Below are 22447 nucleotides of genomic sequence, written 5' to 3' on the forward strand. Positions count from 1 at the left end.
TGTAGTATTGAGAATTCTCCACCATTTATTTTCAGTCTTTTTCTGAGCAAAATAGCCTCAAATTTTACTGCCATTTATGTCAATATCTCGAGATTCAATTTAATACAAAATAGTGTTGCTTGTTGAGAGATCTTGCGTAAGATTTTACATTGTGTATTATATTAATCTGACTCACCCCTGCTGTTCACTGCTTTGATACAAGCCAATGGAGCTCAGCTGACTCTGGTGAAATTGCCATTCATAACGCATAAACTGCATTTGACCCTTTTCCAGGAGACTGCATGAGCTCCAAATGGAGATGCAATATATAGCTCCTCAGTAATTTCATGTATTTATAGGCAGTTTGACCTCTTCCTAGGTGTTCATCCATGCTCTGGGTTTCCATTTGTTCTGACTGTATAAATATCTGGTCTGCTACTCTTTCTTTCATTCTGTGCAGGTGCTTTCAGTTAACGGTAAATGCTTTAACACTACTGTTAAGAATGTAGAGGTGTAAACAAACTGTCTTGATTGTATTTTGCCTTAAAATGTAAATGTGGTGGAAATGGGGAAAAATCTGTACTTTTCTTGATTTATACTGTTTTTTAGACTTGCAATTTTGTAAAATGAAATTATATTGATTCCATGCACTGAAGCAGAGCTACACTGTCATTACAGGGGAAGATTTAAATCTCGCAATATGTTGTTGAGTTTTTTTGACAATGAATAGGGTATTATCCTGAGAATATTTTTCCTCACAGGTATTTTATGAGCTCTCTCACCCTCATTGCTCTGTCCCTCTGTGCCCAGTGATGAGATTTTCTGATCTGTGAAAGACTCTGGCATTTTAAGGCATTTCTTAATTTTGTACTAGAGAGATATGATGATAATCTCAATTTGTTAGGAAATTATCCCATGAGAAAGGTGACCTGGGAGCATTCTGGGAAGCCTGTCCCTTGGGAGGGGGACCCTGAAGGACTGGCTGCAGCTACCTGGGACGATTTGACTCAGGTGGCTAAGAAGGGAGGCTTTGAGCTTCTCCAAAACCTAGGTAACAGGTTTCTGTTGATAGTCTCTAGAATGTAGCCCAGCATGTTTCAGTTGCTGACAGAAAGGCCTCCTGCTGGAAGGTTTCCAAATGGTCTGTTCGCCTAGCAGAGACAGCAGCACAGAGCCTGCTTGCAGGAGTGATTCTGTAAGGATTTCACACTGCAGCTGACACAGCCAAAGCAGCAAAGCTGCAAGACCTGGTGACAGGTTTTGTTATCTCATCCAAAAAGCTAAAGCAGGGCAGTGTTTAACGTGTATCAGAAGCCAACAGACATGCCATTGAACTGATGCTAGTAAAAGAGCAGACAAAATCTAAAATGCTGCTTTTTTCAAAGGTTGAGATCTATACACAGTCTTTTACATGTCATGATAGGATCAGACAAGAGAGGAACTCGCATTTCTTGCATCGTCTCCTTTTTTCCTCTTGAAGCTCTGAACATGAGTAAGTAGCATGGTTGTGGTCCTGTGGGTAATGGACTGCATTTTTCTTCTAAGCAAATTTGTGTTCCTCAAGCTTTAGCGATGGATTCAGCTGTAGCAGCTAAATCCTGAGGCACTAAGGGTTCATTTAAATTGGCTTGCTTGAAAAGGCACAGGAAATAAAAGCAGTTTCACTGACTTACTGGGTTGTGCACTGCAGTGCATTTTGGTACCATACACCATCTAAATTCCCAAGGTATAGACACTGTGCATCTATTCTTCACAAAGAGCAGAGAAGCACCTGTAGAAGCTACTGTGGTAACATTTACTGCTCTTTATCTTCTGCTTTCCAGCAATTTTTTGCTGCTGCAGGAACTGGCTGCAGAGTACAAAAGGTTCCTGTACCCAATTGTATTGAAATTATTTTGTACATCTACTGTCAAGCCCTTGTCTTGCTTGCCAGGTAACTTGTACTGTGCTGAGAGAGTTGTACTTGGAAGGGGAAATACAATTTTTCTGTGATGATGATCCCTGTTCCTGCATTGAGGCTCTCAGCACAATTCTGTCGAAACACAGAGCAGTGCAGGAATGGGGAAAGGATGGTTAGCTGCAAAAGCTGTCACACCATCAAGGGCAAGGGTTATCTTGCAGCTCTGAGCTTGTCTGCTGTGTGTTTTTGATGTATTCCCTGGGGCACCATGTAAAGGCATGTCACAAGAGTTTGTTTATCATACCTCACAGAGAGGCTTTCTTCTTTGCTTGTAAGCGCTCTGAGGAAATGGCACTGCCTTTCTCTGCGGAAATTGACTTCCACAGCACACACAGCAATGTGCTGCATGGCCAACAGTCACCATGGAGTTGCAGATGGGGAAGGCAGAGGGCTGTTTCAGCTGGGTTAGCTTTACAGGTGACATATTTGACCTCTAATACCATCACTGAAAATGGATTTTGTCTCCTTTTTTTTTTTTTTTCAGGTGAAACATGAATACATGAAAGATGTTATTAATTTAATAAAATAAATAGAACTTTTTTGCTTAGTGATTACTTTTGGTGACTTGTGAAAAGGGGTCAGACTTTTAAAAAACTTTCTTTGTTACTGTTTCTGTTTTGCATGAGAGTTTATTTTAATCTTGGTGTTATAATGCGTATTTACTTTCCAGCGACACGAGGCTTTTTCTCTCTCTGGGATTAAAGGAAAGTGGTATGGTAACTTGGCCCATGTCACAGGCATCTTTGTCCTGTCCATGCTGGTGTTTATTGAGTAATTCCAATGCATGCATGTTACTGCACAGGGTGAAGTTAAGGAAGGATATGAACATTTGCAGGATTGGGATTTTCCACTTGACTCTAAAATGGTCAGCACCACAACTGGCAATAGATTCAGTGAGAACTGAAACACATAGATCACTCTGTAAAACAAAAAATCCAGGTTTGTGGATTTGCATCATTGACAGATGAATTAGGACTAATTTTTTTAAAGGATTCCTCTTCTCTCTTCAAATACATGTGCAGTATTTATGAACATCCTCTGCCCTGCTTACATACTTGACCTAACTCATGTTAAGGAGCTGTCAACATGTATGTAGCCAGACCTGTCCCTTGTGGTTTTGAGAGCAGGTAAAAGGGCATTTTGAAGTACAGTCTGTGTGTTGTCTGTTACTCTGACAATGTCTCTTTTATTACAAATCTTGTAGTTAATTATATTTGTTTAAAAACTGTTTCATATTTACATATAGGATTAATTCCTGAAGACTTTTGAAGTATTTTATACAAAATCTCCTTTTATGCAGTCTTTGAAACAAATGAGACAGGATGAAATAAAACCATAAGCACAGATCTGAAAAGGACAAACTTTAAAAAAAGGCTTTTTTTTTTTTTTTCCCCCTTTCAAATGTCTGTGTCTTCTGGGTGTGTAAAGATTACTTTTTTTTTTTTTTCACACAAAAAAGTGGATTAAAAATGAAAGCTGTGATGGATGTGGATGGATTTAATTCAAGGCACTCAGTGTTAAGAAAGATACTGAGTATCACACAGTTCACAAAAAATAAAGATAATTGGCAGCATTGACTAAAGAAAATTCTTAAAAGATTACGTGCTATTGAGTACAGGTTCACAGTTTTTTGGAATAGCAGTGTTCTGTGTCAATCAAACAATCCTGTGGTAATATAAAATAGGAATACCAAAAAGGAAAAGCAAATTGTGGCCCTAATCAGTCTTGTGAAGTTTGTCAGGCACATTCATGTTTTTCCCTGATACCTTGTGTGCATATGGTGGAGTCTGTGTGCACAGAAGTCTCTGCACAATGAACTGCCTACAAAGCCTTGTGCACATGGCTGGCTGCTATGCTTGTGCTAAGGTCAGTTCAGGATTGTGGCCGTATGATACACAAAGCTGGATGAAACTTCATCCTTAAGGATAATTGGGTGGATGGTTGAGCTTGTTTAGAGCCACAAGCATCCTCTGTTCTGTTCAGCTAGCCATTTTACTATGTTTCCTACCCTGAGCCAGAATTACAAGGAAAATCTTTGTTCTTTTTCTATCTGTTTGGAAACAAAGCAAGAAACCTTGTCAGACCATGTTCTTGTGACAATTCCTTCACTAGGAAAGAAACTGTGGAAAAGTTTCCAAATGTGTAGAAATTTATCTAAATTTCAAATTCTGAGATTCCTGCTCATTAATCAGTCCTGTTACGAATATCAAAACTCTTCTTCATTTTTCACTAGTGAGTAAATTATTAAGATAAAGTTTGTCCTTTCTGTATTTCTCACCCTTAGTTAATGTTTAAGTTGCATAAACTTAATTTTTACTGTTCTGAGAGCTAAATAGGACTGTCACATGTAAGGTAGTACATGAGGGAAAAGGAAGCAATGGTACTATATGGATAGAAAAACTCATCTGTATTGGACTGTCCGTGTTTCAAACCCAGAAACCTAATGACTTCAAAAGACAAAACTGCCATATACAGTATAGAATTCTACTATTTCCCAAGCTGTTCCCTCAGTTTTAAGACCAAAAGTAATAAATGCAGCAAGTACTTTGCTGGAATTTCCTATTCAAAACAATGTGGTATATTCACATTTTAAAATACAACTTCTAGGCTGCTGAGTATTTAGTGTTTTGAATGAACTGCAGTCATACCTTCAGGATCCTTGCAGAACTGTGATACCTATCTTGACAAAGCATGTATGATTTAAATTCTTGCTGAAGTGAGGATTTAATAAAAGCGTATTTGTAGAGGTTTTTAGCCCCAACCAGTCACTGTTACCACTGCCTTTTCATTTTTTTAGTTTCTTGTGCAAACTATGGATTTCTCAAGATAACAGAGGTTTTGAAGGAATCACTTACAAAAACAGGACATCTTATTTGCAATAAAAGGTCTGATCTTTACTTAAGTACTTAGTCAAACTGCTGCTGATTCTCTTGCCTAAGTAAATTTTTCATGGTTGGGTCAATTGCTTAAGAGTTGCTGTATAGTAGGGCTGTTTATGATTATTGACCAGTAAGTTTTTTAATCCTCTGAAAGGACTTTTTTAGCTATTTATAATGTTAATGTAATAGATTTAATTTTTTACAGCATTTGAAGAGGGATGAGGGAGTGGCTTTAAGTTGATTTCCTGGTTTTCATACAAATTCTTGAGAGGTGTGTCATACTACTCTCTGTAAATGATTGACATTAATATGACCTTTACAAAGAAACCAAGAAAATAAAACTTGTATTTGGGATTCTTAGGCCAATTTTCTGTCTTTGCTTTTCAATTTTGAGAAACGCATTTCTTCGGAATAATAGAGGTTACTGTGCAGTTGAATTATAAGGTTTTTAATCGTAATTCTAAACATATAGTATGCTATTCCTTTTTTGTGTGTTCCATTTTAAAACAAATCCTGTTCAGTGACAAAGTGTATTAATTATCTAAACAATATTTAAAACAAAATTCAGCCAAATTGCAATAATAGAAGTAAATAGTAGATCTCAATTTTGCACAAGATCTTGTGATATTTTTCCTAGTTTTAATTTTACCACTAAAGCAGAAATAGTGGGTTCATTCCTTCAGACTAAAATCTAGCAGAAACAACAGTCAAATAAAAGATTGCAGAGGATAAGAGAAGTGATAGGAGTTGGGGAGGGGTGCTCAAGGAAATATTCTCAGACATTGTTCACTTACTTCTGGTATTTTCCATTGTAAGTTTTTCTAGATATTTTTCCATTACTGAATATATCAAAACATTAATTGCTTAAGAGTTAAACTAATCCAATAGAAGTTAGAAACTTGGCTGCTTTCCTTTGGATCAAGGTGAATGTTCAGATGAAGTCAGTAGGAAAACTGGAGTTGTTCAAGTGGGAAAGGAGATACCAGCTTAATTCCTGAAATTTCCAAATACTGAAAAGATACAATGTGTATCTTCCTAAATGAGTTTTAAATGACTTTACATTGTTTGTTTTTCCTTCTAGAAATAAAAAAAGCCCACCACGTCATCCAGTCCTGTCTTCCATATCAGTTCTTTTCTGCTATCATCTAGGAACTGCTGTGAAAGGCTCATTTCTAATCACAATGCTGAGAATACCAAGGATTGTTCTCTCTTACCTTTATAATATCCTAAACCAAAAGGTAGGTATGTACTTCTGTAATACTATAAAAATAATAGTTTAAAGGTGAGATTCATGAAAAAAATCTCTTGAAGAATATACTTCTTGCTTAAAAATTGATTATATTATATCAAATTTTGGGTTTTATCCCATTTTCTTCATTAAGAAAGCTCCATGTGCTTCCTTTTTTTCTCAACTCAGATATTTTTTGAAGCAGAAAATACCACTGTTAAAACCTCCCTTTATTTTGTTTATATATAAAGGTTTCTGTGAGGGGTAAAGGAAAAATTTGACAGAATACTCTATTTAAAATGTTTGCATCATACGTTTAAAAAAAGAAAATATAAGTACAGAAGATATTTCATCTGTCTTGTGATAAGAGTTTATAGAAAGAAGGGATGAAAGAAGACTGCAGGCTGTGGTAAGTGCCTGGACATCTTGCACGGGGCAAGGTTAAGTGGGAAACCTTCGTATATAAGGTGTGCTGAGGTGGAGGACCTCCTGCAGCAGGTGACCCAGCTGAAGGAAATGCTGAAAAGGCTGCGTAACATCCGCGAGGTAGAAAAGGAGAGAGCTGGATCCAGGCTCTCTACGGGCTGATAGGTGCAGCTTCCCATTCACAGGCTATGATCCTCAACTGCCCCTACATCTGCTGCAGGGACAATACAGCAAGGCACCAGCAAACCAGGAAGTTTCTGGAATGCATTGATGACAACTTCCTTTTCCAAGTGGTAGAGGAGCCAACTAGAAAAGGTGCTGTGCCGGACTTTGTTTTCATCAACAAGTGGAGAATGTGAAGCTTAAGGGCAGCCTTGGCTGCAGTGACCATGAAATGGTGGAATTCAGGTTCTGGACTTCAGGAGAGCAGATTTCAGCCTCTTCAGGGATCTTCTTGGTAGAGTATCATGGGATAAAATCCTGAACGGCAGAGGAGCCCAAGAAAGCTGGTCAATATTCAAAGATTACCTCCTCCAAGCCCAGGAGCAATGCATCCCGAGAAAGACCTGCATGGATGAACAGAGAGCTCCTGAACACTCTTAGATGAGAAAAGAAAGTCTTCAGAGGGTGTAAGCAATGATAAGTAGGCTGGGAGAAATAAAAAGAAGTTGTCTGAGAAGCCAGGGTCAGGTTAGGAAAGCTGAAGCCCAGGTAGAGTTAAACCTGGCCAGGGACATCAAGGGTAATAAGAAGGGTTTCTATAGGTACATCAGTGATAAGAGGCAGAAGTGGGGAAAATGTGGGCCCTCTCCAGGAGGAAAGAGGAGACCTTGTTGTCATGAAGGATATGGAGAAGGCTAAACATCTATTTTGCTTCAGTCTTCACTGGGCTGGAGCACTTCTCCTATGAAGACAGGCTGAGAGAGTTGGGGCTGTTTAGCCTGGAGAAGAGAAGGCTCTGAGGAGTCTGCCTGTTTTGTTCTCCAAGTAGCTGTTAGCTCACAAAGCTGCTTACAGCATTTATTTTCCTTTCTCGGAGAAGATTCTTCCATCTACAGGAAGAAAAAAATATACTCAGCTTGTCAGTCATTAATACTGAAGTCTGAATTAAAAATAATTCCTTAATCCTAAATGAAATATCTGCTGCCTAAGTGAATGCTTTATTAGAAGAGTCTGTCCCCGAAAAGCAAATTTTTCTAAAATGGCAACTTTGTTTGAGACTAATTCTGTGTTGAGTAACCAGACATTTCATTTTATTGCAGGAGAGTACATGTGCAAAATGCCTGTTCAAGTGCTGTTTCTGCTGGTTTTGGTGCCATGAAAGTTGCTTAAGATACTTTAACCAGGTACACTGTGATTTCTCTGTCACTCAACCACCTGCAGACTAGTGTGGGAACTGTGCTCCATTTAGCACAAGTAAAGCAACATCCAGTGCTTGTAAACCAAAGTTTCCTGCTGCCCACCTAAACTAAATAAACAAGTCTTCAAACAGAAATGGAACTTGATATAAAGAAATAGGGGAATGACAAACATGCAAGGTGCAAAATTTTAGAAAACTTCTTAATACAGCTGAGATAGCCCTTTCAGAGGCCCATTTCTGAAAGTAAGAAGGCTTAACATTTTGTTGAGTTGTGCCAGAGAGACTACTGAAATACAGGTGGGAGAAAGCAATGAGGAAGTAAAAAACCCACCTGGAGATGTATCATTAAACTAGATACAGTATTTTCTACCTGAAAGTCCTGAATAAAGAAACTTGAACTCCTGGCTGAGTTCTATTATCAGTATGCTTGGGAATATGATCCATGATGAAAAAGCCAGATAATATAATATTGTTTTCCTTTGAAATATCTTGGTTGTTGTTTTTTTTGTTAGCAGTTTTGTTTCAAAACTGTTTTTACTAGAAATGGATGATTTCTGACATACAGCAGTTTTTCAGATACTCGTACTTTCTCCATCTTGATCCTTTTCTCAAAATGTTTTTCAATTTTATATACATCATTGTAGATAGTTAATTTTTCTCTTTGTCAGTCCCCTTTTGTTATCTCTAGTGACTGAGGTGTTCTTAATGTGAAAGGTAATCAGATGTTCATGCTGATTCCTAACTCTGACTGTTTCACTCTTTGTTCTTGTTGCAGAGGGCGGTAGTGAAGTAAACAAGGCAATTCTGATAAAGGGTCTGACTTATCTTCTAAAGTAGGTGGATAAGTTAAGTTTCACCATGCACAACTATGAATAGAAAGTTTTCCACTTAGTTCAGCCTAGATTAAATACTTATGCAGTGAAACCTCTGGTTCTAGACAATTTTCCAGAGTGGTGTTTTAAGTAGAACTTATGGTCACTGACTTGGTGAGGAATATCAGAGTTCATTTTGACTCCACGCTTTCCATTTTTAGTCACCCTTTCCCCTTCACTTCCTGCCTTTCAAAGAGAGATCCAGCATCCTAGTGTTTACTTTCTCCAGCTGTTGTGTGCTGTGTGTTTTTCAGAAGTAGAATTAATTACTGTAATGTTCTTCCTTTTGTTTCAGAAGGCTGTATTGTAGCTCTTGTTCCCTTAGAAGATTTCCTGTTTCCTCATCTATTTTAGGCAAACTTCTGTTTTTATATGACTTGTGGTTTTCAACCTAATGATCATAATACTGTGTTTGCTGTTAGATAATTGTTTGTTTTAACATCTTTTAGCAAAGATGATGATGTTTCATGTGCTCCAAATTCAAGGTTATTTGGGTGATGGTTAGACAAGAAGAAAAGCAAGAATGTGCTCTAATATTTTAATATAAATTTTATCGATATGAAGGAGTAGCACTGGTCTTGGGTTATTGCATTTTGTAGAGTAGTTCATGTTGGTCTTTGGTTTTTTGTTTGTTTGATTTTGTTTTGGTTTTGTGTTTTTGTGTTGGTTTTTTTTCCTATTCAGAATGTATTTGAGCCTGTTTATTTAAAAATATATTTTTACTATGATTGAAAACCTTTAGCTTCAATTTGGTAAAATCTGCAGCTGAATGTAAATTAAAAAAAAAAAAAGTCAGGTCTCCAGTTTTAAACAGTTTAACATATGGCTTGATTAACAGAAGTAATGAACTCTTAAGAGCTCTTACTAAGATCAGTGAAAGCTGCTGGGTACAGCCTTTAAGTTTCACATATGTGTTGAACATGGACTTAAGAATGGGACTTGGGAGGGGTTAAAAATATGTTTAATATTTTGAAAGGATTTTTTAGTTCAGATTCTGATTTTTGTGTGAGTTCAAATTACTGAAATGTGGAACAGCTGTTATAAAATTTGGTCCAAAGCTCATTGTTTGCCTTAACATTCCCTACTATATTTTTGTCTTTTACTCTAGTGTTACTTTCACTATCGTAATAAGCATACAATTACCTGAAATGCCAAAAAAAAAGCCTTCCCCATCACTTCTGCACGATTTTCTTCACCCTGTTGTTATACTGCTTAGATTATTTAAATTCTTTCTGCTCCTTCATTCACAAGTTTAATGAGGATTAAACTGAGCCCCTTGCTTTCCCTCTGGGCAACTTGCAGATGAGAAACAGGTGCTGGAGGAAATAACACAGGTGATAGAGAGCAAGCTGCTTTCTTCCTATGCAGTATCAACCAAGTGCTCTGTTATGTTATCAAAGAATACTTTTTGGGTTGAGATGCCATCTTTCAGGTGGGATTTAACACTAACTTTGATAGTTGCATGGATCTCTGAAGTGACGTGTTCTTTATAGGCTCAGCTAAGCTTTGTTCAGCTCTCCTGGAACTTAGCTGAAGTGGGGCCACAAACGTACCCCATCATCTTCCTGTCATGACAGTGCTGTGCTTGGCACTGGCAGTTACCATCATTCCAATTGCAGTGGTTGGAGGAAGGATAATGTAAACCCAGTGTCCCGTGCAGATTGCAGTGTGCATAATTACATTCTGCCTTCCCTAATTTCTCTTGGATTTGCAACTGGATCGTGTGCTAAACTGTGGTGTAGTGTTGCTATGTGCTGTTAAACAGTTCACTCTTAAGCTGTTCCATTTCAGTCATGGACAAAGTGATTCATGTGTGTGCATAATCCATTAGTAACAATTGTAAAGCACTCTGGGTTCTGTCTGGATGAAAAGTGCTTTGTGAATATAAAGTCATTATCCTTACTTGAAAGTTCTGTTTGCCAACACTTGTCAGAATTACCACCAATTTTTCATCTTCTGGCTCCAATTGTTTCAGTATGTTCCAGATAAACATATCCAATCTTCTCAAGTAAAATCTGAGAGACTGAAATTTCTCTTCCATAAAAATGAATATACTGGGTTTTTTTAATGTGGTTTGGGAGCTACAAGGTCTGTCTGTCTCCTGCTTTCTTAAATAGTAGTGGCAGACTTAACTTGTGATATATCAAAGCGCTCACTTTTTTTTTTTTTTTTCCTTTACAGCCATGTTGCAGTGATTATTTTTTTTTAAATAATATATCTATTTCAGGATAGTTTTGCTTTTCTGTGTCTGCTTTGGGTTCATCTGCAGCCAGTTGGCAAGTAACAGCTCCAAAGTGCTGCACATGGAATTCTGAAGGAGTTGCTGAGCAGTGTGTGGTTTTTCTATTTTCACCAGCACAGTTACTTGCAGTGTAGCTTTCTGGGCCCTGTGGTAGCCATTACTGAAGTCAGCAGTATGTTAGCCTGCATTTGCTGGAGCTGAGATCCTTCACTGATACTGAAAGCCAGCCAGCAACTGTCTCATGCAAAAAAACCCAAAACAAACCAAGAAAAAAAAACAGAAAAAAAAAAACCCAAACCTCCATCAAAACCAAACAAAAACCACAAACCCCCCCCCCCAAAACCCAGGAGATCATCTGTCTAATTGTTGTATATCCATGGCAGTTGGTTGTCTCTTAAACTTCGGATGGAAGCCTATCAGGAGATTGCAGTTAAATGCCTTGTGGAGAAGTGGCCTAGTTAAAGCCAAAATGCATGCATGCTAATATAAGTAGAGTTTTCCTCTGCACTGCACATCACATTGTGCCTCACCCCATCAAGCACTTCTTTTTCCTCTCAAAAACAATACTGCTTTTTAATGTTACTGGCAATGTTCATCTTCAGTGAAAATAATATTTTAAATATGTATATTTTCCCTTTAGAGGCTTTGTGTATGTGGTAAGAGGATATAAAATTCCTTAGGTCTTTACTCACTCTGTAGGATGAACCATATAGGGGATAGAGATGAACAAGACTGATTAATTCTTGCTTTGATACCTTTCTCCTCTCCCATATTACATTGGGGGGAAAAAAAAAAAAAAGAGAACAAGAGAAAGAAAATAAAAGTCCATGAAGCAGGTGACCACTAATTCAGCGCTTTTAAGCAGAGCACTCTCTGGAAATATTCAGTTGGATATTTTTTTTCATACTTCCCAAATAAGAAGATTGTCACATTAACTGCAGAAGCCACTGTAAGCAACTCTAGTAGTGATGTAATCATGATGCAGTGGGCACTTAAAGCAGGATCCCTGTGGTTGAAATGGAGTCCAGGTTTAGCCGTGCAATGTTGCTGGTTAGGTGATCAGGTTTATGTCATGGCAGGGACTAGAATATTGTGGTGTGTCTACTTTGACAAATGAGGGGTAAGAGCAAACCCATTAGCCATCTATGACTGTATCAAGAAGAGAAACGACAGGGAGGCATACAAGCCAAGACAAGAACAGCAGAAGAAGGAGTAGATGTAAATGGTTCATAAGTGTTGTCTGGAAGTTGGAAGAAGGTTCCTAAGGACCAGAGAGACAACTGTCTGGAATAGCTCCAAATGTAAGGGCTGGGAGAGGGAAAAGCCCCAAGTAGTTTCAAGAGGGAGCTTTCCACTTAAGGGAAGAAACTGTATAATGTGCTAATCTGAAATGGCCATGGACTGCAGTGGCTTAAGGTCCCTTCCAGTCTTACATGTCCTCATCTCTTCAGTGGTGCCTAACAGGCTTTTGTAACTTTTATTTCCCACCACTATCTGAGAGATATGATACAGCTTTCTCACCAGATCACTAAGTGCTGTACAGCAGCCACAGAAATGTCCTTGCCCCTTGCTACCACTGGGTTTTGTTTTCTGAGGGGATTCCACTGGCAGCTATGACATTTGGAAGCTAGGACTCTTAAAAGCCCAGCCTGAGCTGTACAGCAGTACACTGAGTGTTGCTAACCTGGGGCTTCCCCCAGGAGAGCTGGCAGCAACAGGGTCATATAAGGCTGAATATACCAGCAGAGCAGGAAAACTGAAATGGGTTGTGAGACTAGCATGTCTCCTTTTTCTTTTTTAGGAAGATACTGTTGCTATGGCAATCCTTTCTTCCCCAAACTCATTTTAGTAAAGCAAGGCCTAGAATGGAGAAGTGAATTCAGCTGTACACAAAGTAGCAATTATTCTCAACAACTGGGGAACTTAGGGCCTGGATCTGAGCCATAGTGCCTTTCTCATGAAACTAGCAGGTCAATTTTTCCAAGACCCTTGACATTCTGTGTTGTGAGGCACAGAAGGATGTATTCCTTAGATAGGGGTTTTTTTTGTGTGTGTGTGTAGTGTGGTATTTGGAAATATGTAAACACTCACATTCCTTATTTATTCATCTTGACACTGAGAAACCAGTGTCTAGTTCCCAGGCTTCAAGCCAGATGAGGCTTGTGTTCTTCACAAAGGTGGTGATACGGTACCAACTTCCTGGTGCAGGGGTAAAGACTGTCTCTGACCCACTATCTCCCATGATTTCTGCTCAATGGTGTGTTATTAGTGCTATTATTACTTGCTTGTCACCATAGCAGAGACTACCATTGTAAAACATCAGTTCATTAAGCAAAGATAAAAAACATAATAGCTATATTGGGCCATACTCAGTCTCCATGTAACTCAGTATCCCATCTCCAACAGTGGCTGTGAGTGAACACCAAGGTAGGAGTGTGTATTTCCCTGTCCCCATGCTATTTCTGAATGTTTTCAGCCTAGGCACTTCTTGAGCTGAGTAAGTTTTCTGTGTTTAGTAACTCTCAGTGGATTCCTTTTCCCTGAACTTTCCCAGTCTCTCTTGAGATCATGTGAACTTTTAGCAGCTAAAGTATCCTTTGTCCAGCAGTTCACAGCTTCCAGACTTACAGTGAGAAGAAATACCATCTGTTTACAAATTTGGCTTCTTCCTCTTTGTCTGGTCCTCCCCCTGTCTAGCCTTTGTTCCAGAAGAAATAGTGAGCCATGTATCCCTACCTTCCCTCTGCATTTCTCATTATTTTGTAGCCCTCTTACTGCATCCTCCTTTACTCATCTCTTTTTGAGACCGACAAGTCTGGTGTACTCAGTTGCTCCCCAGACATTCCGGCTGCACTTCTCTCAGACATTTTCAAGTCCACTAAAGCTTTTGTGCATGGGAAAAGATAATATATTCTGTAGAAAACCACATTTGAATAACATAAGTGATAGCCAGGTTCTTAACTGGCCGGGGTCTAGCATTTTAGCATCTGCAACTATCATTTGTTTGGAAGGCATTGTGTTGCTGCACATATCCTGCAACTGGAAAATTAATGGGATATCTAAGCTACTTAGTCCAAAGTTCAAAATTGTTTGCAAATATTGATAATAGCTTATGTGTGTTAGGTGTTCTTTGCTTGATAAGGTTGGGTAATCATTTGAGCTCATTTCTGTGCAACTCTGAGTTTCATGGAAACATACTTTTGCTTACGTTTTGTATGTATTTTGTTAGTGAGAACATGTAGATTTCTATGTGGCTGGATGGGAGCAGAGTATGGGGTGTATTTGGGAAACCTGAGAATTGTGAGGCAAGTATATGGAGCCACAGTATAGGCTGAACAAGAAACCCTCTGCATTTATTTACAATTTCTCTCAGAAAGGTACATATTACTTGGTTAAGTCTTCAGCTTGCACTAGTAACATTCTTGCTTCAGCTATGGCAGTGACAGATTTTGTGGCCTTTAGCAGTTCGCTCATTTCTGTGACTGTCTCATTACCTGGCTGCCTTTCTTGCTTGCATGGTATGACTACTTGATACTTACATAATTTGTTGAAGTTTTAATTATTATAAATGCCGATTTTCATCTACTGGTTTGTAACATAACAAATCCCTGTCCAGGTAGTGTTCTGTCTCCAGCACTATTTTCAGTCTTTGCAAGATAACGTTTCTAGTTAATAAATATCAGAAATTCTTTTCATTGCACATTCCTTGGATACCAAAGTGGCTAATTCAAGAGTGTAAACAAATGGTTATTTATTTTAAGTTTGGAAACAATGTTTGTACAAGTGCACATACATTTTAAACATTCTTTTTAATTTCTTAAACAGGACATTTTTTGCTATTTATAATGAATATAGAATCTCTGATTAATTTATTGGCAAAATTTATACTGACCTTAACAGATCAGGATCTGCTCTGTGAATTTGCTTCTTAAGGGACAGAAACAAACTCAGAAAACTCTTTTTGACTTGGCGTCTCAATGTTCTGTCTGCTTATGGGAATGATGAAACAGACTTAACTCACAGCATATCATAAATATAGGTCCGTGTTTGAAATACACATTGTCAGCTACAGATGGAAGACAGAGAAGGAGCTTGACTTGAGGCCACCTACACTATGCAGTGTTCGGGGGAGGCAGGCTGACAGTGGCCTTGGCAAACAGCCAGCTCTCCTGGTGCTACCAGGGGTGAGCTTGCAGACTGTCCCTTCCCTCACAGGAGATGGCAGCAGGCTGCTGCAAACCTGTTGGGTTGATTGAGGCAGGTGGGACAAGGATGCTTCACTTTTACAGGTGTAGGCAACCAAGAAGACAAAGGTATTGTAGTCAATACCTGACCCAGCCAAAGGGTATATTATGCTTCTCTGCCAGTCCTGTCATAGCACTCCCCAGGTAAAGGAACAGCCTCAGGATAGGTGAAATTATTTTATATTTTGGTTTGTGAGGAAAAACAGTTGCACCAGAAGTCTTTTGTGATAGGCCAGTATATTTCACTTTCAGCAAACCAGTCATTTGTTGTTTTCTTCACTTCCAGGTGATGTAGAAAGTAATCTAAGCACCAAGTACATGTTGTGGTGTATACATTTTTTCAGAACAATAATCCCTTGCACATTGTGGTTCTTACTGACTGTACCTGATGTAACTAATGTTTTGTGGCATAACCCACCTTCTAGTATTTTGAGTAAAGGGAAACTACTCATAAGACCTGCTGGCAGAGTTCAGCATACATTTCGGGTGTCTTAAATGCTGTTGTTCTTAGCCTAGATTTTGGACAGTTTTAAAACCTTGAGGAGTTCCGTAAATGGGACATATATGTCAAGTGCTAAAATAATCCAATCCATAAAGGTAAATATTCTCTCCTCCCCACCTGTCTTGGCAAGTTTTCACAAAGAGAAATTTTGAAAAATTATCAATACCTTAAAAAACTGTGAGTGCCTCTACTGTCTGTTGAAATTCGGGGGGGCAGGGGTTTGTGACATAACACTCACTGGGCTAGGCCAAGATCCTTTAGCTATTATTTTCCAGTAATTTTCACAATTGTGTTTTTCTTTCCTGAAAAGATTTCTTTTATGGTGTATTTTATAAGCTTAAATTTCAATAGCATATGAATAGTTTGAAAGGGCCATACTTTTAAATTACTTCATAACTATATAACCTGATTGTTCCACTTACATAGTGTGCCAGCAGTCTTGGAGATAGATTCCTAGAAAATAAGCAAGTAAGTTTAGATAGTGTAACTCGAGGTAAGTAAGTGTTCTGTGGTAATTGTGTCATATTCATTAACAAAAACTAAGGTAGAGAACTTTAGTGTTTTAAAATAAATTGTATAAAGGTGGATTCAGAAAATTGATTTGTCACTTATTCTAGCATTTGCTAATGGTGGGAATTATGTATAAAAACTATTGAAAGTTAGAAGCATAGCTGTTATAGTCACCTAAAATAAAATTACCATAATATAAAAAAGAACTTTTTATGTTAATAAAGTCAGTATTTCCAAATAGAGTTTATGGCTTTTTTTTTTTCTGAAGTAAAATCTAGACTGTAAGAGTCTTTCTTTTTTCTTTGCATTATTATCTTCTGTCATTTCAGCATGCATACGTAACTACAGCCATAAATGGGACAAATTTTTGTACATCAGCAAAAGATGCTGTCTTTATTTTGTCAAAGAATTCTGCTCGACTTGCATCCATTAGCTGTTTTGGAGATTTTATCCTATTTCTAGGAAAGGTAAGAGCAAGAAAAGTACTGTTCAGTAAGAATGAAGTGAAAAAATCAAGGTTTGATTCTTTCTTCTTACACCTGAAGTAAATAAAGGTTATCTTTGTTAAACTCAGTGTTGTCAACTGAGTTTCAAAGAAGAGATAAAGTTTGAGGAACGTAACCCTTTCCATAGCCTTCACTGAATGATTTGATTGTATTACAGCAGCGTCCCTGGTGCCACTCTTACAGTTCGCATTGCAATGAGTCTTTGGTAAATGCATAGGAAAAGATTGTCTCTGCCCTACAGAATTTACACACTGAATCGAACACAGTGTGACAACTGTGTGATGCCAGAAACGGCATAGCTATCTCCCAGATGAGATGTGCTATTAAAATATTGGCTCTAATGTATTTGAGTTGGGTTTTTTGTTTTTTTAAGAAACATTTATAGAAGATTACTGAGGCTGCATTTCTCTCTCTGCCTTTTACAGGTGTTTGTTGTATGTTTTACTGTTTTTGGAGGCTTGATGGCATTTAACTACCATCGGGAGTTGCAAACTTGGGTAGTTCCTCTGTTGCTTGTTGGATTTTTTGCCTACTTTATGTCCCACTGCTTTCTGTCTGTGTTTGAAGTGACAGCGGATGCCATGTTCCTTTGCTTTGCTATCGATATGGAAACAAATGATGGATCTGCAGAGAAGCCATACTTCGTGGATCAGGAACTGCTGGTAAACCTCAGTAATAACAGCAAAGATATTTAAGCCATTCTAAGCTTTTGGGGGCTTCTTTTCTTCCCAAGCCCTAGTAATTTAAACCCACAACTCATGTTACTTCCTTTTTCAATACCTTAGAACGGGATGGGCTCAGTGATGCAAATCATATGTGTGGCTCCTGTGTGCTAGCTGTCATCTTTTGCTTTCTTTTAGATCATACCCTGTAAGTAATGGCTGACTTTTCAGGCCTCATTAGATATATGTTCAATATATTGTTGGTAATAATTAAAAAATATAAATGAGTTAGTTGCAGAGATCGATCCACGGGGGTGCTTGAAGATTAGATGTTCATATTTGTTGTGACTTACTGTACAGTGACAAGCAAAAGTAAAAAACAAGGAGCTTCTTGTTGCCAGCAGCAGGTCAGGTGTCCATCCACATTCTATGGATGCTGTAGTTCTGAACAAACTTCATGCAAACTGGAGTTGCTCTGCTCCATTATTATAGAGACTGTTGCCAAAATATTGTCTTCTGTCTCTTCATTAAGTCTCCAGTCTCCAGACTGATTGTTCTGTCTTTACTTTCATAATTACTGTATTATATTACAAGCATTTCTGTGGAAAATCATTACGAAGTTAATAGCAATGGAGAGCTTTAGTTACTAGCTGTACCTGAAGCATTTGAATGTATCTATACCACCCCTCTCATATGAAGAGAATATTTGAAGCTGCAGATGTTTTTTCCTTTCATGCTGTTTTTGCCAGTTCTGTCTTTTCCTTCCTAAACCATGCAACACAGAAAATCTTAGTGATTAATGAAAAACAAAAGCAGCAGCCAGAATAGTTCATATGATACGAATCTTCTGGATGGATTTATTTGGGACAGTGTTAGATGAACTGCATTTGTTGGTTGTTTTTTTTTTTAAATGCTGCTGTTAGATGCCCTGTAATGCTCATAGGATTTTGTTGAAAAGAAAAACAAGGAAAAAGCAGCCTAAAGATAGGCTTAACCCTTTGTACAGAAGGAGATAGATACTCTTTGGCCTTGATTCAGAACAGTACTTAAGCACATGTCCTGAATGCAAATATATTACTGAATGGAAAACTCTGAAGCCTTGACCTCTGTTCTTCTCCCTCTGTTTTGCCAAATGCTAGAATACTTCAGTAAGCCAATTCTCCATCATTAAACAAACAGAGGCTTTCCTTTCTCCACTTCCAAACTTTGTGGTAGTTTCTTTTTAACTCTGCCCTTAATTCCTTGTAATTAGCTATGCCCTAGGGCCTTAGGTGAAGAGAGGTCTTCCCACAGTGGCAAGGATTCTTACAAGCAGGGCAGTCTGTATAACCTTGTATGAAAAAACTAGGGAAAGCACATCCAAACTCCTCATTGCATGATCAAGAGTAAGTATACTCACTTAGCCAAGAACTTGGAGTTTCCCAACACATGAAGGCATTTGACTTGGGATGTCTGTGTTACAGTCGGGTTATAAACATCTGGGGGTGGAAGGGAGGCCCTGTGGCACTAGGACAACATGTGGCAGTGGGCGGTGGGATTTCAGACAGCCAGAGTCCTCATTCCTATAGTAGGAGATGTAGCAGAGATCCTTGATTCATCCCTCTCAGTTGCATTCATCACCCTTGCTGCCTCTGTAGAGTCCCTCCTAGTATCACTCAGTGTCATCCAGCTAGGAACCAGCTACAGTTTCTTAGCCCTAGGCTAATTATCTCCTCTTACCAGGTATTTTTATTTACATAATGGTTTGCATTCCCAAATGATCTCACCCTGGTTTTTGCTTGTAGACTTTTGTGAGTCAGAGTAACAAGTTAACAGATGGGCAAAAACAAAGAAGCATGAGATCTTTCCAGGACAATGAAGATGGGACAGAGCTCCAACCTATGGTGAGACAGAAGCGTGGGATACGGATTTATCTGCGAGCTAATGCGTTTGCCTTTATATCCCAAGAAGATTGGATGTAGGCTGTCATGTATCTCCTGATGTCTCACAGCAACCAACACGCCGCACCGTTTTCCTCTCTATTGCTTTCCTCTGTAGGAAGCCCTCTGCTGGTGCACAATGGACGGAGCGGATCATGTATTTGTTCTCATCCTTTCCATTCCCCAGTGTGCCCAGCAAAGGAGGAGAAAGATCGGACAGTGGCAAAGGGGTGGGAGATGAAGCCTATTCAGGTAGTCCTTCACATGCCTGCTGTAGCAAAGTCAGTGGTAGGCTGCTTGATTTCATGCTGGAACTGCCACAGTTCCAGAGGTATAAGATCAGTGCTTAGAGGCCTCTCCACCCTTTTAATATTTTCTTTCTTCTTTTTCTTTCTTCATTCTCTTTCTTCGTTTTCTTTCTTTTTTTGCTTTCTTTCTTTACTTTCTTTCTTTTTTTTCTTTCTGTCTTTTCTATCACTGCATATATTTATTTACTCTGTTTTATGCTGGGGTAAAAAAGCTGAGGTGCCAGAAGGGAGTGTTCCCCCACACCCAGGCTAGGAAAGTCCTGAGAATAAATGCTCACTGACAGCTGAAAAAATATTGCAAATTGCCCAACCTGAGAAGCAAGTTCAGCATCTGGGCCTATTTTCCTCCAGCACCATGGGGGCAAGACAGGGCTGCCAGAAAAGTATTCTGCAGCGACAGCTACTCTGGCACCTACTGCTGCTGGACGCACTACTACTAGTGTCTTCTGTCCTTGGAGGACTTCTTAAACCAGTGTAACATATGTTTGTGATTCTTCTTGATCTGCTTTCCAGAGGTACTAGACTCTAGTGAACTTCCATGCAATCTTGTGGGCTTTCTGCTATAGGCAGTTGGGCTACAGAGCACTGCTTCAGTTTATTGCTACAGTGAGGGAGTTGGGCTTGATTTTTGTTCGTTTGGGTCTGTTATTGAATTCATTTTTTGCTGAGCACAGAGGGTGGGAGCATGGTGGTAAGGGTGGTGAGAGGTGTGTTATTCCCTGTGAGAGGATTGTGGATTTGAGACACAAAAGAATCTTAATTATTTTTCCAGCTTACTCTTATGACATTAAAACGCAGTACCAGGACTAGTGCTACACATTATTTGACTCCTTTTTTTTTCCTCTTTGTAGACTTGAAGTGCGCCAGGAAGTATGAAGGCAAAAAAAGAACAGCAAAAAAAGTCCTAGAAAAAAAGTAAAGGTTGCCAGTACTCCAGGAAAAAGTATCAGTTCTCTAAATCTGTTACCTTCTGCACTGGTAAAATTACACACCATCTGTTTGTACAAATAATGTCTTTTGTGTCAGCACATCTGATTTTTATTAATATACTTGCAAAGATGGTTTGAATTTTAATAAACAAACTTGTATATTTCTGTGTTGTCAGACTAAAAATACTAAGTCAAAGGTCATCCAGCTATTCTCTTTAGCTTATTGCTGTGTCAGCTAACATGGGTTTTTTCATGCTTCTCTGGGAACACTGGATCAGTCAGTACATGTGGAAACATTTACAGAGGGGACACTCTGAGATGACTTTCCTGATTTGTTCTGTATTCCTGAACAGCCGGTGCAACCAGTAAAGGAACTGTACTGAGCTCAGTGATGGAAATTACCACTGATAGAAGTTCTCTGTAGTTAAGGTAATGGTTATAAGGTAGGTGACTTTCTTCTAATCTCTTTTGGAAATTATTTTCACAAGTTAGTATCATAAATTATCCATGGGCTCCTCTCCAAAGGGCAGATGAGGAATAGTTTTTGGTATTTTTTTTTTTAAATAAATAACTATTTTCCCTATGCAACTAAAAAGACAAAGGAAAAAAAGTATCTGGATTTAAAGCTTGAAAAGGAATTAGATGAGCAGTGGCTGGACAGATATACGATAAAAGGATGTTATAAGTAATACTTACAAATGTTAGCTGTAACATGGATGTGGAATATAAAATATCATGAAGGAATGTAGCAAGGAGACTGTCAGGGCCGTAGTCAGGACATGGTAAGTGTAGACACTTTAAAAAATAGTATCTTGGTAACAGGCTCTCAGCATTTTCTTGTAGAGCAGTTATGAGCTTTGTTTAAACTTTGTACTTGGACCCTGGTTATAATGCACTTTTGTGGGCTTCAGCTCATTCCAAGTATGGGGTAGTTACAGATTTTTACCCAGTGGCACATGATGTTATTCTTTGTTCAAAAGCTCCTTTAACCTTTTGTTTGAGGAGAGGTTTGAAGTGCAAAAATTACTCCAATCAGGGATTTCAGTGAAACACACATTAGTGTGGGAAGTGAGACATTACTGCAGGTGACTCAAAAGCTGCCATAATTGATTGATAAAATTTTGATTACTCACAGCTTGGAAGGGACAGACAGAAAAGCTCACTGAGGGCCTGAATGACAAATACGTCAGCTAACTACTCTATCTGATCTCCTGCTGTTGAAAGGAGATAAGTTATGTGCTAAGGCATGCTAAGAAATACCTGCTTTTCAGTCTTCATTTGATTAACTTTCCCTGCTTTAGTATGAGCCACATCATGAAACTGAGGATTATGGGATAGATGATGAAAAAGGGAAAGAAAGCGATTATTTTTGGCTGTGCAGGTGAATCTGATAATCTACTATCTGTGACTTGCTACCTCTCATTATTTAAAAGTGTACACTCGGGTACTTCTGGTACATCCACAGCTTGTGGATGCTGTGGGAACTGGAAATCATACCAAATCAGCAGTCGCTTTCAAAGTGTGAGGAAGTGTGCAGATAAAGTACTTACAGAGGGGCAAAACTTTTTCTCTGATTCCAGTAGGAGTGTTTCCAAGCAGTAATGTCTCCACAATGTAAAAATTATGTTTACCAACTTACAAAGCATAGTAGGTTCACTTGAAAGTTAAAAATATCAGTTCTTACTGTGTTTTTTTTTTTTTTTTCTGTTTGCATTTGATACATTGCATGTTTTGGGCCTTGACTCAGGAAATCTGGTGGAAAAAAAGGAGGAAAATTTGTATCTAAGTATTCTTGTTTTCAGACAATCCCTAGATGACCTCCAGAATCTCTTCTAATTGCAGTACAGAGGGGCAAAACTTTTTCTCTGATTCCAGTAGGAGTGTTTCCAAGCAGTAATGTCTCCACAATGTAAAAATTATG

The 22447-nt window shown here is 38.6% G+C and overlaps 1 protein-coding gene across 1 annotated transcript in view; it reads left to right on the forward strand.

Moving 5' to 3' along the window:
* The window catches only part of SLC44A3 (solute carrier family 44, member 3), a 35180-nt gene extending 14707 nt beyond the window's left edge, over positions 1–20473 (forward strand). The window contains exons 9-15 of the mRNA XM_010006769.1: positions 5900–6064; positions 7740–7818; positions 16532–16669; positions 17134–17370; positions 19155–19327; positions 19477–19620; positions 20449–20473. Coding sequence (XP_010005071.1) covers positions 5900–6064; positions 7740–7818; positions 16532–16669; positions 17134–17370; positions 19155–19327; positions 19477–19620; positions 20449–20473 — 961 coding nt within the window. The remainder of the gene's footprint in view (positions 1–5899; positions 6065–7739; positions 7819–16531; positions 16670–17133; positions 17371–19154; positions 19328–19476; positions 19621–20448) is intronic.
* The last annotated feature ends 1974 nt before the right edge of the window (positions 20474–22447 follow it).

Source organism: Chaetura pelagica, unplaced genomic scaffold, assembly GCF_000747805.2.
Source record: "Chaetura pelagica isolate M959 unplaced genomic scaffold, ChaPel_1.0 scaffold69, whole genome shotgun sequence".
NCBI lineage: Eukaryota > Metazoa > Chordata > Aves > Apodiformes > Apodidae > Chaetura > Chaetura pelagica.